This window comes from Xenopus laevis, chromosome 9_10L (genome assembly GCF_017654675.1).
Source record: "Xenopus laevis strain J_2021 chromosome 9_10L, Xenopus_laevis_v10.1, whole genome shotgun sequence".
In the NCBI taxonomy this organism is placed as follows: Eukaryota; Metazoa; Chordata; class Amphibia; order Anura; family Pipidae; genus Xenopus; species Xenopus laevis.
The window spans coordinates 46,272,058-46,286,442 of record NC_054387.1 but is presented as its reverse complement, the minus strand read 5'-3'; the positions used below and the strand labels follow the sequence as shown (position 1 = coordinate 46,286,442).

At 45.1% G+C, this 14,385-nt stretch overlaps 1 protein-coding gene across 1 annotated transcript in view; it reads left to right on the top strand.

The window, feature by feature from the left end:
• The first annotated feature begins 2,671 nt into the window (after positions 1-2,671).
• Positions 2,672-14,385, top strand: part of acsf2.L (acyl-CoA synthetase family member 2 L homeolog) — a 30,685-nt gene continuing 18,971 nt past the window's right edge. The window contains exon 1 of the mRNA XM_018235298.2: positions 2,672-2,842. Coding sequence (XP_018090787.1) covers positions 2,751-2,842 — 92 coding nt within the window. The 5' untranslated portion in view covers positions 2,672-2,750. The remainder of the gene's footprint in view (positions 2,843-14,385) is intronic.

Below are 14,385 nucleotides of genomic sequence, written 5' to 3'. Positions count from 1 at the left end.
TAAGTATTTTATTTACTGTAGGTAATTCCATGACTGCAGGCTATAAAGCATTGAGTAATACAGTGTACATAAGTGATTGATAAGATATATGCTTGTCCTTTAGACTGACTTGGAATGGTTAATATATTTCCTGACACAGAACATTGTGACTCCCTTTTCTCTGCACATTCCCACACTAGCCACTCTTCCCCTTTATAAAATGACTGGACTTTCTCAGCAGCACATTCTTGTGCCTGCCCCACCCACACTACATTCCACACCCACATACAGTATAGTGCCATCTACAGATCTACAGTAACACCCACATTGTTCTTGCTCATTGTGTAAATCCTGCCTCCAAGTCACATATCCCTCCTACCTAGTATTTATGGACAGTATTTAAAGGGAAACTGCCAGGAATATTCTTTTTTACTGAATTTTGAATGTTTGGAGTGCTTTGTTTTACCGCAACGACAAAAAAAGATGCAAGTGAAATTTGGATAATGCCATAATAATAATAATAAGGGGACACTCACTGTATATATAGAACATTGGGTAGAAACCCAAGAATTTAGGCTGTTGGGTGGGAGTGCAGGTGTTTGACTACTGGCTGGAAGTGTAGGTGGTTAAGACTTGAGTGGGAGTGCAGTCAAATAGACTAATGTGTGGGAGCACAGGTGGTTAGACTATTGGATGGGAGCACAGGTGGTTACTCTATTCGGCAAGAGTGCAGGCAGTTAGATCATTGGGTGGGATTGCAGGCTGTTCCACTTTTAGGTTGGAACTCTAGTTCAGCTTGGGTGGGAGTGCAGGTCAGTAGACTATTGGGTGGGAGCAAAGGTGGGTACTCTATTGGATGGGAGCACAGGTGGTTACTCTTTTGGGCAAGAGTGCAGGCAATTAGATTATTGGGTGGGATTGCAGGCTGTTCCACTATTAGGTTGGAACTCTAGTTAAGCTTGATTGGGAGTGCAGGTCATTACACTATTGGGTGGGAGCAAAGGTGGTTACACTATTGGATAGGAGCACATGTGTTTAAACTACTAGCAGGAGTGCAGGCGGTTAGACAAATGGGTGGGAGTGCAGGCGGTTAGAAAAATGGGTAGGAGTGCAGGCATTTATACTAATGGGTGAGAGTGCAGGCGGTTAGACTAATGGGTGGGAGTGCAGGTGGTTAGACTAATGGGTGGGAGTGCGGGCGGTTAGACTAATGGGTGGTAGTGCAGGCGATTAGACTAATGGGTGTAGTGCAGGCGATTAGACTAATGGGTGGGAGTGCAGGCGGTTAGACTAATGGGTGGGAGTGCAGGCGGTTAGACTAATGGGTGGTAGTGCAGGCGATTAGACTAATGGGTGGGAGTGCAGGCGGTTAGACTAATGGGTGGGAGTGCGGGCAGTTAGACTAACGGGTGGGAGTGCGGGCGGTTAGACTAATGGGTGGGAGTGCAAGCGGTTAGACTAATGGGTGGGAGTGCGGGCGGTTAGACTAATGGGTGGGAGTGCGGGCGTTTAGACTAATGGGTGGGAGTGCAGGCGGTTAGACTAATGGGTGGGAGTGCAGGCGGTTGGACTAATGGGTGGGAGTGCGAGCGGTTAGACTAATGGGTGGGAGTGCAGGCGGTTAGACTAATGGGTGGGAGTGCGGGTGGTTAGACTAATGGGTGGGAGTGCAGGTTGTTCCAATATTAGGTTGGAACACAGGTGGTTGAACTTGAGTTGGAGTGCAGCCAGATAGCCATGAACAAATAGATATGTTTGGTGAGGTAGGCAAAAGAGTGGGTCCTTGATGAATTTGGCCACCCACATGCTCGTCCAAATCAGACTGATCAAATTGTTTGCCTTTGCCCATGCATGAACAGTTTTAGAATGCAGGCAGTGAAGAGAATGGATAAGAGTGCAGCTTTTAAGGAGTCTGGGTTAGAGTGCACGCAGTTAGGAAGGAGTGCAGGGGTCTAGTGTATAATGAGATAGAAATTAAGGCAGATGGGAACAAGTAAAAATGTTCTCCTCTGTGTCAGACCACCCAGCGTTAGCAGAAGCACTGCATTAGTCAGGAACAGTAAGCCTGGGAGTGGAGCCCAGCAGCAGCTAGCATGCAAAGTAAATGGCTTCAGATTTGTTCTGTGAGAGTGAGGAACACTGATGGTTACAAGATTGGGTACTAGTTAGTGAATTGGGCAGGCCTTCAGGTACACATTCTTGCCGGTTTCGCTAATTTGGAAGACCGGGCAGGCAGTTTAGACCCAGTCAGACCTTCAAAAAAAACAGGGAGGTGGCAACCCTAGGCCCAGCTGTTTCGAAAAGTGCAGCCCCCCTATAGGACCAACAAGATTACCCCTAATGGCGGCCTTATTTACCACAGGGCTCCTCCTAAAACTGCTGAGTCCCACCCCCACATGGAGCAAACTATTCGGAACCCCTGTCAGACCCAATGTAAATGCTCAGGTCCCCCTTCTCCACACATATTCCTACTGCTGCTGTTTTTGCTCCCAGAGCTACGGCTCTTCCCCACCCCCTAACTCTCCCCACATGGCGCGAACTTCTTACACACTCCCTAACCAGCCCCTCAGCGAAACTGTAAAGAGGCATGTGGGCGGGGCACGATTGTCGCACGTGGCTGTATAATCGCTTTGGCTATGATCGGGCGTGGCGCATGTACAGAGTGGGCGTGGCACAATACAGGGCGGCGCTACACAGTAACTGGGCGTGGATTAAGAACTCCTTAACGTTCTACTATTCGGGTTCCGTCTGACGATCTTGGGCATCTTGTTATGGCGCCTGTTAGATTGGTGCAGGTCCTGACTCGGGAGCTCCTGGGTGCAGGATGGAGGAGGGTGTGGTACCGAGACATTCATCGGGGCAGGTAAGGGGGCAAATAGTGCACAAATATTCCCCCCTTCCTATGGATCTGCCCTGTCCTTCTGCTGTCCTGGTCCCGGGCACGTTTATAGTTAAATGTAGGGGGGCATGTGATGGGGTAGAGGGGGGAGGTGGCTAACATGTATGGGGCAAATGAAGAGTTGGGGGGGTCATTGTTTGCATGGAAATGGTGTAAATTTGTAGAAAATAAATATATCCTGTGGCTCATGCACATGACTTGCTCCCAGTTAGTTTCCTGCCCCAAGTGTTACCCCAGCTGTACTGTACTGTATTCCATAGACCCAGCTGTACTGTACTCCATAGACCCAGCTGTACTGTACTCCATAGACCCAGCTGGATGACGTCACGATATGAATATAGCCCACCCTGCAGTCACGCGGTACATTGGATAGTTCTGTGCATGAGGAGAGGCTGCACTGCTGTAATGCAAGCCCCCCCATTCAGGGAGGAAGCAGACCCTGCTAAATAATGCACAACTTTAATATATCTTTTTCAAATAGATAAGCGCACCCATGTTTTAGGGACCTTGATTGAATTTGTTGTGGGGCCCAGTAACATCATGTTAAGCTGGCCATAGACGCAACGATCCGATCGTACGAATTGAGGATTCGTACGATTTTCGGACCGTGTGTGGAGAGTCCCGACATTTTTCGTCCGGCGGAGATCGGTCGTTTGTTCGATCGGACAGGTTAGAAAATTTCTGTCGGCTGCCGATAATATCTCTGCGTGTATTGCCGATCGTACGATCTTCAGTGGGAGACTGTCACTAGCTTTTGTCGGACATAACTTTCGTACGATTTTTGTCAGGGGCAGAACATCGGCTGATCTGTTCTTTTACTACTTTATTCGGTCGGAATGATAAGACTTTGATCTGAATGGTTAGTGGAGGGTCGGGAGATGGGAAAGTCTGATCGTACGTTGATTCGTACGATCGGATCTTTGCGTCTATGGCCAGCTTTACACTGGTGATCTAAAAGTGACCATCAAGTACAGCCCAGTTGCAGAATTGTGTGGCTCAGAGCTGGATCTTGAGTTCAATCCTGTCCTGGGCACTTGATCAGAACCGAACTGCAGAATTGATTTGCCAGTAGCTTGCAGGGTCGGACTGGGCTGGCAGCACACCAGGAAAAAACCCAGTGTACCCCTCCAGCCCAGGCCCACTCCCCACAGCCAAGACCCTGTACTGCTCCCTGACTTCCCCCCATATGATCACAGCCGAATTGAGAGATACTAATTTTGGGGTTTTGGGCCTGTGGGGGATGGGGGTTGTGGTGGGGCAGGGGGCCTGGGAAGACCGAGTGGGCCCCTGATGCTGCAGCCCTGGTGGGCCTGAAACCCTGCAGTCCGACGTTGGTAGCTTGTATGTTCTCCCCATGTCTGAACTTTCCTCCCACACCACTCCAATAACATACAGACAAGTTAGCTGGCTACTGAGAAAACTGGCCATAGAGTGTGTTAGAGACTTTAGATTATAAGCTCCACTCCCACAGAAAATGCAGAAAATGTATATCCAGGCAATGGTTATTTATTAATGTAAGTTGGGCATTTTTTCCTTTTACACAGAGAATTTTTGGCAGACTTCCCCTTTAATGAACTGACATTAGAGCACTGCCCCCCCCTCTCGTCGTGGCTTGCAGTACTGAGCATTCACGTGCCTTTCCTTGTCTCTTTACAGTAGAGAGTGCATGCCATGACATTGGTCGCTAGCAAGCAAAAACTCTGCACTTTGTAACTGACACTAATGAAGCAATAAGTGAATATTTACTGCTGATGTGTTACCCGTTGCAGCTACGGCATTCACCTGCTGGTCACAAAGATCCAGAAGTTCCATTTTAACTTCAAATGAAGGTGACATTGCACCTGACTTATACTTTATCAGTAGATCAGAACAAGGATTTTCAGCAATTTAGGGTAATTAATTTATTTCACACTCATACAGAGAATTGTGAAATCCGGTATAAGCTTATTCAATAGTGTTTATTAGCTTAAAATTTTTCTCACCATTAAGTTAAACTGGCTCAGGTGCCAATTGCCCCGAGCCTCTCACTTAAGGAAGGGGGGAGAGAGAAAAACCATCCCCAACTATGATATCCCCAATCTTCAATTTGGTATTTAGCTTACCGGATTCCTGTTGTGACCCGGGTGCAGCCGCCCCGAGTCCGTCGCCAAGAAATAAACGCCAAGTTACGATTATTGATGTATGGCAGCGCACTCCAGACCACATTCAATAGTCACCAACACCGCAGTCGCTTGTTAAAAAGATAAATTTTATTTGAACATTAGACTAAAAAAGCGTCTGAAAGCAATTTAGACTTTATTGCCTTAGAGCCTGAGAATAAGGGCTCTGCTAAGCCTTCCCTTACAACTACTGAACCCCAACAACAAGGACCCCTAAACCAGACTGTTTCCTGTGCCTTGTACCCTAAAAAAGCAGAGTATTGCAACAGGGTTGGCAGGCGGCATCTTGCGATGCTTCAGGTCCTCTTCTCTGCAACATTCTGATGGGAGCAAGTGTAGTTGAAGCCAATCTGGAACTGGTTCTACTGCACATGCTCAGTGTTGTCACAGAATAGAGAATCTAAAGTGGAGCAAGATGATGCCTTCCCACTCCACTCCTCTACTCTGCTGTACAGACCAAGGTACAGCAACCAGCCAGGTTTAGTCAGTCCGCAGTTATGCAGTTCAGTTGGGAGAAGGGATGGTTCTGGGGAGCTTAATTATTACTTAGGACTTAGTTCTCCTTGAAGATGCTAAAGTCAGTTTTCCCTCTGCTTGTATAGAGGAATGCCACCCAGCTTTATCATGTCTAGGCAAGTCAGCCTGGAATGTTGGGGGCTTTAGGGTGGTGGCAGACAGGGAGATTAGTCGCCCAGCGACATATCTCCCCTACTCAGGTGACTAATTTCCCCCCGAAATGCCTTCCCGCTGGCAAGTATACGAATCTGGTGGGATGGCATACAAATTCGTATTCGCTGGGCGACTAATCCCCATCTGCCACCACCCTTATAGCTGAAAATCCATTGCTTTTGGAGATTTCTAGGGAATCCAGGCCTTGGGAGGACTTTGGTGCATGAATATAGATTTTATACATGTTTCTTGTCTGCTTTTAATTGCCCAGTGTGAACTTAAGTTTTGCAGTAGTTTTATGAGAGGATTCATTTCCGCTTTGTGTTACAGAGTGTACAACACAATTCAGCTGTCACTCAGGAACAGATTCACTTTCTCTTTAGCACAGATTCAATGTACATCCCAAAGAGCTTTAAAGGGCTTGTTCACCTTCCAAACATTTTTTCTTATTCAGTGGTTCCTCAGAAATGAAGACTTTTTTCAATTACTTTCCATTATTTATTTTTTACTGTTTTTCCAAAATCTAAGTTTAAAGTTGAAAGTTTGTGTCTTTGGTGTTTCAGTCTGGCAACTTAGTAATTCAGGGGCAGACTCTAAACTGTTGCAATTTTACAACATTTAGTTGATACATTTCTCAGCAGCATCTCTGGAGTATTAGCAACTATTGTATCAATTCTAACAACTGCTTCTAATGAAACCTGGGGATTCTGCTCAGCAGGGACAAAGATAAGAAATGTATCAACAAAATGTATCCATTTAGAACAGTTTACAGGGTCAGCGACCCCCCTCCCAGGGCTGCTTCAGACGGTGAAAAATTACACTTGACTTGACACTGTCACACAAAGAAAATAGAATGTCATTGGAAAAAGTAAGTATTTCTGGTGATCTATCTGAAAACAACTAGTTGTTTGAAGGTGAAGCACCCCTTTAATGAGAAGCAAGGAAAGTGTCTCTGTTATAGGGCAAAGACACGGTGGGGTATTTCAGATGACTTGCCCATTGCATTTTGTAATTGCTCAAACGAACAGTTCCTTCTGTGTTATGTTTTCAAATGTCATGTCACACTTTTTGCTATTCTCATTGTCCACACTGAGAAGTGTCTTGAGTCTTGACAGATCTGGTTGCAACCTGTAGTTAAAATTAATTTAATGGTCATTAACATTTGACACAACATACTTGACACTTTGAAGGTGCAAAATTAAACAAAGCAGATTTGTTGGTTGCATAGATATCACCTCCCCCCTTCAGAGTCAGTACTTAGTAGAACCACTTTTGGCTGCAGTTAGTTTAGCATACGTTGGCCAATAAATGCTGTGAATCAGTCTCTCTAGACTGAGTTGGACCTCCCTGGCGCATTGTTGTGGTTTTTGGCCAGTGGCCACTGCTGTATGATCTAATCGCTGGCTGGGGGGCCAACAATCAGATCAGCCTAGTTTTTTAAGCAATTGTTTTCCTTTAGCTACTTTTCCATAAATCTTTGTCTGCAGGCCCGGATTTGCGGCAAGGCCGCATAGGCCCGGGCCTATGGCGGCAAAAAAATAGGGGCGGCATGCCGACCAGCCGCATTATGGGGACGTGTGCGTCCCCATTCAATTACAGCAGCTGCGCCGGCGTTTTTTCGCCGGCGCGCTGGGGAGGTGAGGTGGGCGATAGGACCGTGCGGCCGCCTGGTCGGACCGCGCGGCCTTGGGGCGCCCGTCATTGAAATCCGGCGCTGTTTGTCTGTGTTTTAGTTGCCTCATGGATGGTTTCTCCCATCTCAGCTGTGGATCTCCCAAGATCCAGTGGGCTTTTCTTGACTATTGTCCTCTTTACCTATCACTGATTTTGGTGGGGAAGTTGCCATAGCCATGTTCTTATCTTGTGTTGGAAAGTGCTCTGGGGGATTTTCAGGGTTGGGGACATTCTTTATAAGCAAAGTTTGATCACTGCTTCTCCAGAACTTCCCTGGATTGATAGCTCCTTACTCTTCATGATCGAGGGGCAGGGGGTGATTTCTGAGGCACAGTAGATGCAATTTTTTGGAGAATCACAGCTGTCAAAATCATAGTGTGACACTGGACATTTGGACCTTCTAAAAACCATTATTAAACTTCTAAAAACCATGCTAAAACAGACGACTCTCAATGATACCAGTGGACAAAGCTGTAGGTCTCCCCAACCAACCCATGACTGTTACAAAAAAACGTGGACAGGTACATTTTTTGAGGTTTAATCATAGGTCATTGGCAAGCCTCAGTTATTTTGATTATGGCTAATGGGAAGTAATCCACAACAAGTCTGATCTGCTGCTACAAGAAGGCTAATGGCACCCGCTGTGTTTTTCATACTGCATTTTCCTTGGTAAAGACCAGGGGGCATATTTATCAAAAACTGAAGTTCGAGATCTTCACAGTCCTCTAGAGTGAAATTCCGCCACTCTCCATTCATTTTTATGGGATTTTTAAAAGAGTATTATTCAATATGAAATGGTGAAAGTTCACCCTTTGAGAAATATGCCTTTCAACATGCCATAGAAATGAATGGAGCGTAATTTCACTCTAGAGGACTGTGAAGATCTCTAACTTCAACCTTTGATAAATATGCCCCCAGGTATCAACACACAATTCTTTTGCCCTATGTGAATAGCATGAAAAGGCCAGCATATTAACATGGACAACCATTCACCAGGATTAAACACAAGGTAATTGCAATATCAAAAGCTGCTAAACACATTTATTTCCCTGTAATGCAAAACCACTATGGCTCAATAAACGATTGTGACCGAGATTAGTTTAAAAATATCTGCATTCAAGTTACCTGAGTAATCTGAACCTTTTATGTAGGGGAAGAGCTGGTGGAGGTTGCAGAAATGAAAATAGGGAAAGACAATTGAAAATGAAAAGTGTTACCGTATATACTCGTGTATAAGCCGACCCGTGTATAAGCCGAGGTACCTAATTTACCTAAGAAAACTGGAAAAATGTATTGACTCGTGTATAAGCCTAGGGGCCCCATGTCAGATTTCAAAATGTGAATGTGTAAATGTGTAATCATGTTTTATGGCATATAAATCTATCTAAAACGATTTAAAAGAGCCTCCCCATAATTCCATCAGCAGGAACATGACACTGCAAAAATATGCTTACCCTGAGAAGGATCAGTGTGGGCCAGGTTATAAATAGGACACAGTTCTCTAGCACAGACGCATAGTGATGCCACTGCTGATCCGACGGGGTGAAAACATCAAAATCCCTCATAAAATGGCTGGAGAAATGTTCCCCTTTACACCCAGCACCCTGCGAGCCCTGCAGAGACAGAGGGAGCAACTGGAGAGCGAAGATCGGCCATGGGCGCCGCCATTTTGGGAGCGAACGCCGGCAGGGAAGGACGCGCCGCCCGGAGCTCCTGGACCTGCTCCGGGCGGCGATCGTGACAGTCAGTCACAGACAGTCCTGCGCTATGGGAGAGGGAGGTGTGTTGGGGCCGCGGAAGGAGCGTATCTACGGTATGACCCGCGTATAAGCCGAGGTTGAGTTTTTCAGCACATTTTGGGTGCTGAAAAACTCGGCTTATACGCGAGTATATACGGTATGTAAATACAATGCTATTAAACTAGTTGGTGGAAACAGGGAGAAGGCTGAGGTATTCAACCGCTTTGCTTTTGTTGACATGATGAAGCAGTTCACTGAAGCTTCTTTTCAATAGACTCAATTGAGTAAGTTTAAGTATAGGTGACTGGTTGACCCAGGAGAAATTTCATGAGAAACTAGATCTTTTGAAGGTTCACTCCAAGGGGGCTACAAGGGTGGATTAGCTGTGTGGTTACCAGATCACTTCTATTAATCTTTGGCATTGTACAAAGAGTGCTGAATTGAAAACGCAAAGCCATTATTTAACATAGGGTCCAAACCTTAGCCAGGTTCACGTTTGCTACGAGGCAAAAGAGTTACACTTTTTGCAATAGGAATTTAAAGTCAGTGGCTCGGGGGGGAGGTGGGGCCGGGGCAGTGGGTGTGATTGAATGTGGGCCTGTTCCTTCCATGAGGCCCACCGTGTACACATGTATGAGGACGGAAGGTACGTTTTGCCACATTAGACATCTCTGAGGGCAGCACATGATGTAGTGTTCAGCGCTGAGCAATATGTTGGTGCTCTATAAATACATATTAATAAATAATAGTGAATAGCATTGCTTAACCAATTACTAGTGAGTGTTACAGTATTCAAGGAATACTTGATCTGCAGGTTAGTGTTCTAGGATGAACAACAATAGGTACACTACAATCGAAGAAAGTCCGGACTGCTTGCAAACAGACTTGCAGTCCCTCTTAACTTCAAGCTAACCAGTTCAGATACGGTTAATTCAAACCATTAAAATATAACTTTTAATAATCATTACTAAAAAACACACTGCCACTTAAGTTACACACATTACTCCTTGCAGATAAGGTAGTATGGGACCGTGTCCCTAAAAAAAACACCTTAAAAACCAGGCATATGGTGGAGTAACAGAACAGCGGCTGGCAAAAGTTAGTTGAAATATCGGCGCCGTTCATAAAGTATCATTCTAGGTATAAACCAGGGGTGTCCAAACTGCGGCCCGAGGGCCACATGTGGCCCAGGATGCATATGAATGCGGCCCAGCTTGAAACTCTTGGTTCCCGAGGAAATAGGAGGAGGGGGGTCTCTGCCCATTGCCCAGTTAGTAATAATAATATAATAATACGTCTATTTATTATCCAGGTGTCCCATATTCCAGTGTATAGCTCTATCTGGTTATCCAACGGGCATTGTAGTTCTTTTCTGTGTATTTCCTTTACTTTTACAATTAAAAGTGTATTTTATGTGTGGCCCCAGACAATTTTTCTTTTTCCAATGTGGCCCGGCAAGCCAAAAGTTTGGACACCACTGGTATAAACCCATTACCCTCCCTTCCAAACGTTCCCCAGTACAATTCTGCCTATCTACATAGGGAGCGTGTGGGAGCTAATTAGCTCCCACACGCTCCCTACGTCGATTGTAGTGTACATGGTTAGCATTGCTTACTTGAATTTCTGGGGTCCTGGGTTCGATTCTATCCAGGCAACAAGGAAAAAGTGCATATGTAAGGTGTGTATAGTCTCTCAATGGGGCAAATTCACTAACCGGCAAAAATTCGCCAGCGCTGGCTTTGCGCACATCGCAACACTTCGCCAGGTTTAAATTCGCCTGGACAACGCTAACTCACAAAGATCAGAAGTTGTGCACAGGGTACCGAACGCTGGCGAAATTACGCCAGCGAAATTACGCTCAGCAGTTCGAAGTTACGCTAGCTTTGGCTAATTAGCATACGGCATGCAGTACAATGGCCGTATATGCTGCAGCAAATACATTACACTACACAAGGCAAGGGAACCTTAATAAAATGAAATAAAGTTGTTATATTGCCCTACACATGAGCCCACAGTATAGTTTAGGTGCCATATGTTAGCAAATGTAGGGGGGAAGGAGGGTACCCCAAAAAAATTTACGATCTTTTTCAGTCTATCACTCTTTAAATAGGAAAAAACGCTCTATTGCACTTCCCCTGGTCTGAGGTGGCAAGGCAAGTCTGGCGACAGAGGATAACGGTCAGTAAAATCAAAAACGTAGTGAATTTGCGTAGTAACGCTCTTTTACCAGACTGTAAATTTGCCTGGCGTTAGAGTGCGAAGTTGCGCCAGAGTCTATATCCTTAACGAAATTACGCCAGTGAAATTACGGCAGCTACCGTTAGTAAATCGGCAAAGTGCCGAAATGGTGGGACGCTGGCGAATGGTGTGACTTCGCCCCTTTAGTAAATTTGCCCCCATGTCTGTGTTCGGTTGCAACAAAACTCCAAAAACATACAGGCATGTTAATTGGCTCCTGTACGTAAAAGAGACCTTATATTGTAAGCCCTACTGGGACAGGGCAGTATGAATGATAAATATTCTCTGTAAAGCACTGGGTAAATGTGTCAGCACGATGTAAATAAAGACTAATAATAACTGTAGGCATCTGGGTAGGAATGCTTTTTGGAAGGGATAAGATAATGGAATTCATAATCACGACACTGAGTTTGTGCCAGTATGATTTGTTGCAGCACATATATTGTTGTGAAGGGGCAAGCAGATAATGCTGCAGATGTTATTCTCTGCACTGTTGGTTCTAACCATGTAGTAGAAGCCAACTGATTAACAGACCTGGAGGAGAACTGACTTCTGCCACGTTGTTTCATTTATTGAAACCAGAGAATAAAAAGGGATAAACAAAGCCACTTTCATTTGCAATTCAATTATACGTGTGTATACCCAGATGCACATATCCTAGGCACCCTGTCTCCCTGGCAATTGGTTGGTAGGGGGTGAGACTGGGCTGCTCCAGGGAAATAATTACATGCACATATGAGTGTATCTGGCAACTAGCCGGTATGTTGGCAGAGCTTATTGTCAAAAGCACTGATAAATATAAATATGTTTTAGCCACATAGCCCCTCTGAGGCTTGGAGACCTTGGTAATTGCCCTGCCTTAAAAGGATTTCTGGCTTCAGGTTGTAAGACGGGGCATATCATTGGCACACTAATTTACGTGGTATATACCGTACATGTATGAAACAATGCTGCAGCGAGTGGCTTATATAGCATGTACCTCTTATTATCCAGAACAAGCAACTAATTCACCCAATGTTGTTGCACTTCAAAGATGTTGGGTGGAGGCTCACTCTTTGCAAGGAGAAAGAAAGTTGTATACCACTTAGAAGTGCCAAATGTTAGGCACCCCCAAGTGATAGTATTTACTTACCTGACACCCTGGGCCAGTGCTTCTATCAGCAGAAAACTGCACCAGCCTGGAGTTATGCCTATGTGCAGCCGCAAGAAGAAGCCGGCAAAGGATCACTCTGTGGTGCTCGCTGGAAGAACCCTGGGCCGGTGCAGTTTTCTGCTTATAGGAGCACTGGCCCGGGGTGTCAGGTAAGTAAATACATTCACTTAGGGTTGTCTACCATTTGGCACCCCAAGTGGGTTATGAATTTCCTTTCCATTTGATATCAAGGTTAAAGGTCACCTCAAAAGCTCAGCATTTGCATCATTTTCCTCTAGGTCAGGGGTCCTCAAACTTTTTAAATGGGGCGAGTCCCTCAGACTGTATACAGTGGGATTCTTCTGCACTTTCTGTTAATTACTGTGTATCCTGTACTTCAATGGATTCACCCCATGGCTGCCCAGCAGCGTGTTTATATAAACTATATTTGTGTCTCTGAAGCAAACAAACCAGTTTTACCAGTGCAGGGTAACAGTACACAAGATTGTCATTCCTTTAAAACACTTTCATTTTTTTGGTGTCATTTTAAGTTAACATTTAGGGTGTTATACAATGGCTAATTGTAAGCAACTTTTCAACTGGCCTTGATTTTTTTCTTTTCTATGTTTTTTGCGTTATTTGCCTTTTTCTTCTTCCTTTTTCGAATGGGGGTCCCTGACCCCATCTAAAAAACAAACGCCCTGTGAGGCTACAAATTTATTGCAATTTTTTATTGCTCATCTTTCTATCCAGACCCTCTCCTATTCATATTCCAGTCTCTTCTTCAAATCCATGCAGGGTTGCTAGGGTAATTTGGACCCTAGCAACCAGATTGCTGAAATTACAAAATGGAGAGCTGGTGAATAAAAAGCTAAATAACTAAAAAATCACAAACAATAAAAAATTGGTACAGAACATCATACTAAATGTTTATTTAAAGGTGATCAATCCCTTTAAACGTGGACCTACTGTTTGAGGCTTCCTAGGTGGGCCATTGCCAAACTTTGTGACCCTCTGCCCTGTCAGAAAAAAACAATATGAAAGTCAGGCGGCTGGACATGAGATAATAAAAGCTGCTGTTGCCACAGTATGCATTCTCGCCGATATTCAAACAAGCAATCAAAATATAATCTGGGGAGGAAGCAAATGCAAACTCAGTGCAACAATGTAACTTTAATAGTATTATTGTCACACCAATGTTGAAGTTTGCATATATTAGTTGCACATAAATGTTTATGTGTGAATAAAGGCGTTCTACTGGTTACATTGTTGTGCTATGAGCTTGCATTCCTTCCTCGCCGCAATATACTAGCAACTGGTCATAGACGCAAAGAAACTTAATTTCGTTCGAATTTTGGACTGTGTGTGGATTGTCCCGACTTTTTTCTTGCCATGGTGATCGGTTGTTTAGTCAGTCAGACAGGTTTAAAGATTTATATTGGCTACTAATAAAATTTCTGCTTGTATTGCCTAAGTGATGATATCAGTGGGGCCAGGCCAAGCCAACCGGGCACCCTAGGCAACCTGGCCGGCTAACCCAGCCCCCCCCCGCGCCATAACATAGGTGCAATAAGGGGAATCGGAGGGGCAGGGGAGGGAGGGACGGACAGAAGAGGGAGGGAGGGATGGACAGAGGAGCGAGCGACAGAGGGGGTAGGTGAGACTTGCAGAGGGGATTGAATCTGGACTAGGGGTAGGCAGAAGAATCTTGAACGAGCACCTGCCCTGCGCCCCCCACAGTGTTGCTCCCTAGGCAGGTGCCACACTGCCTACCCCTAGTTCCAGCCCTGGTCACTACGATTTGTCAGACATAACTTTTGTACGATTGATGTCTGTCAATTAATGGCCCGAACATCATGTGATTTGTTCTCTTTACTACTTTATGTTAATCTGAAT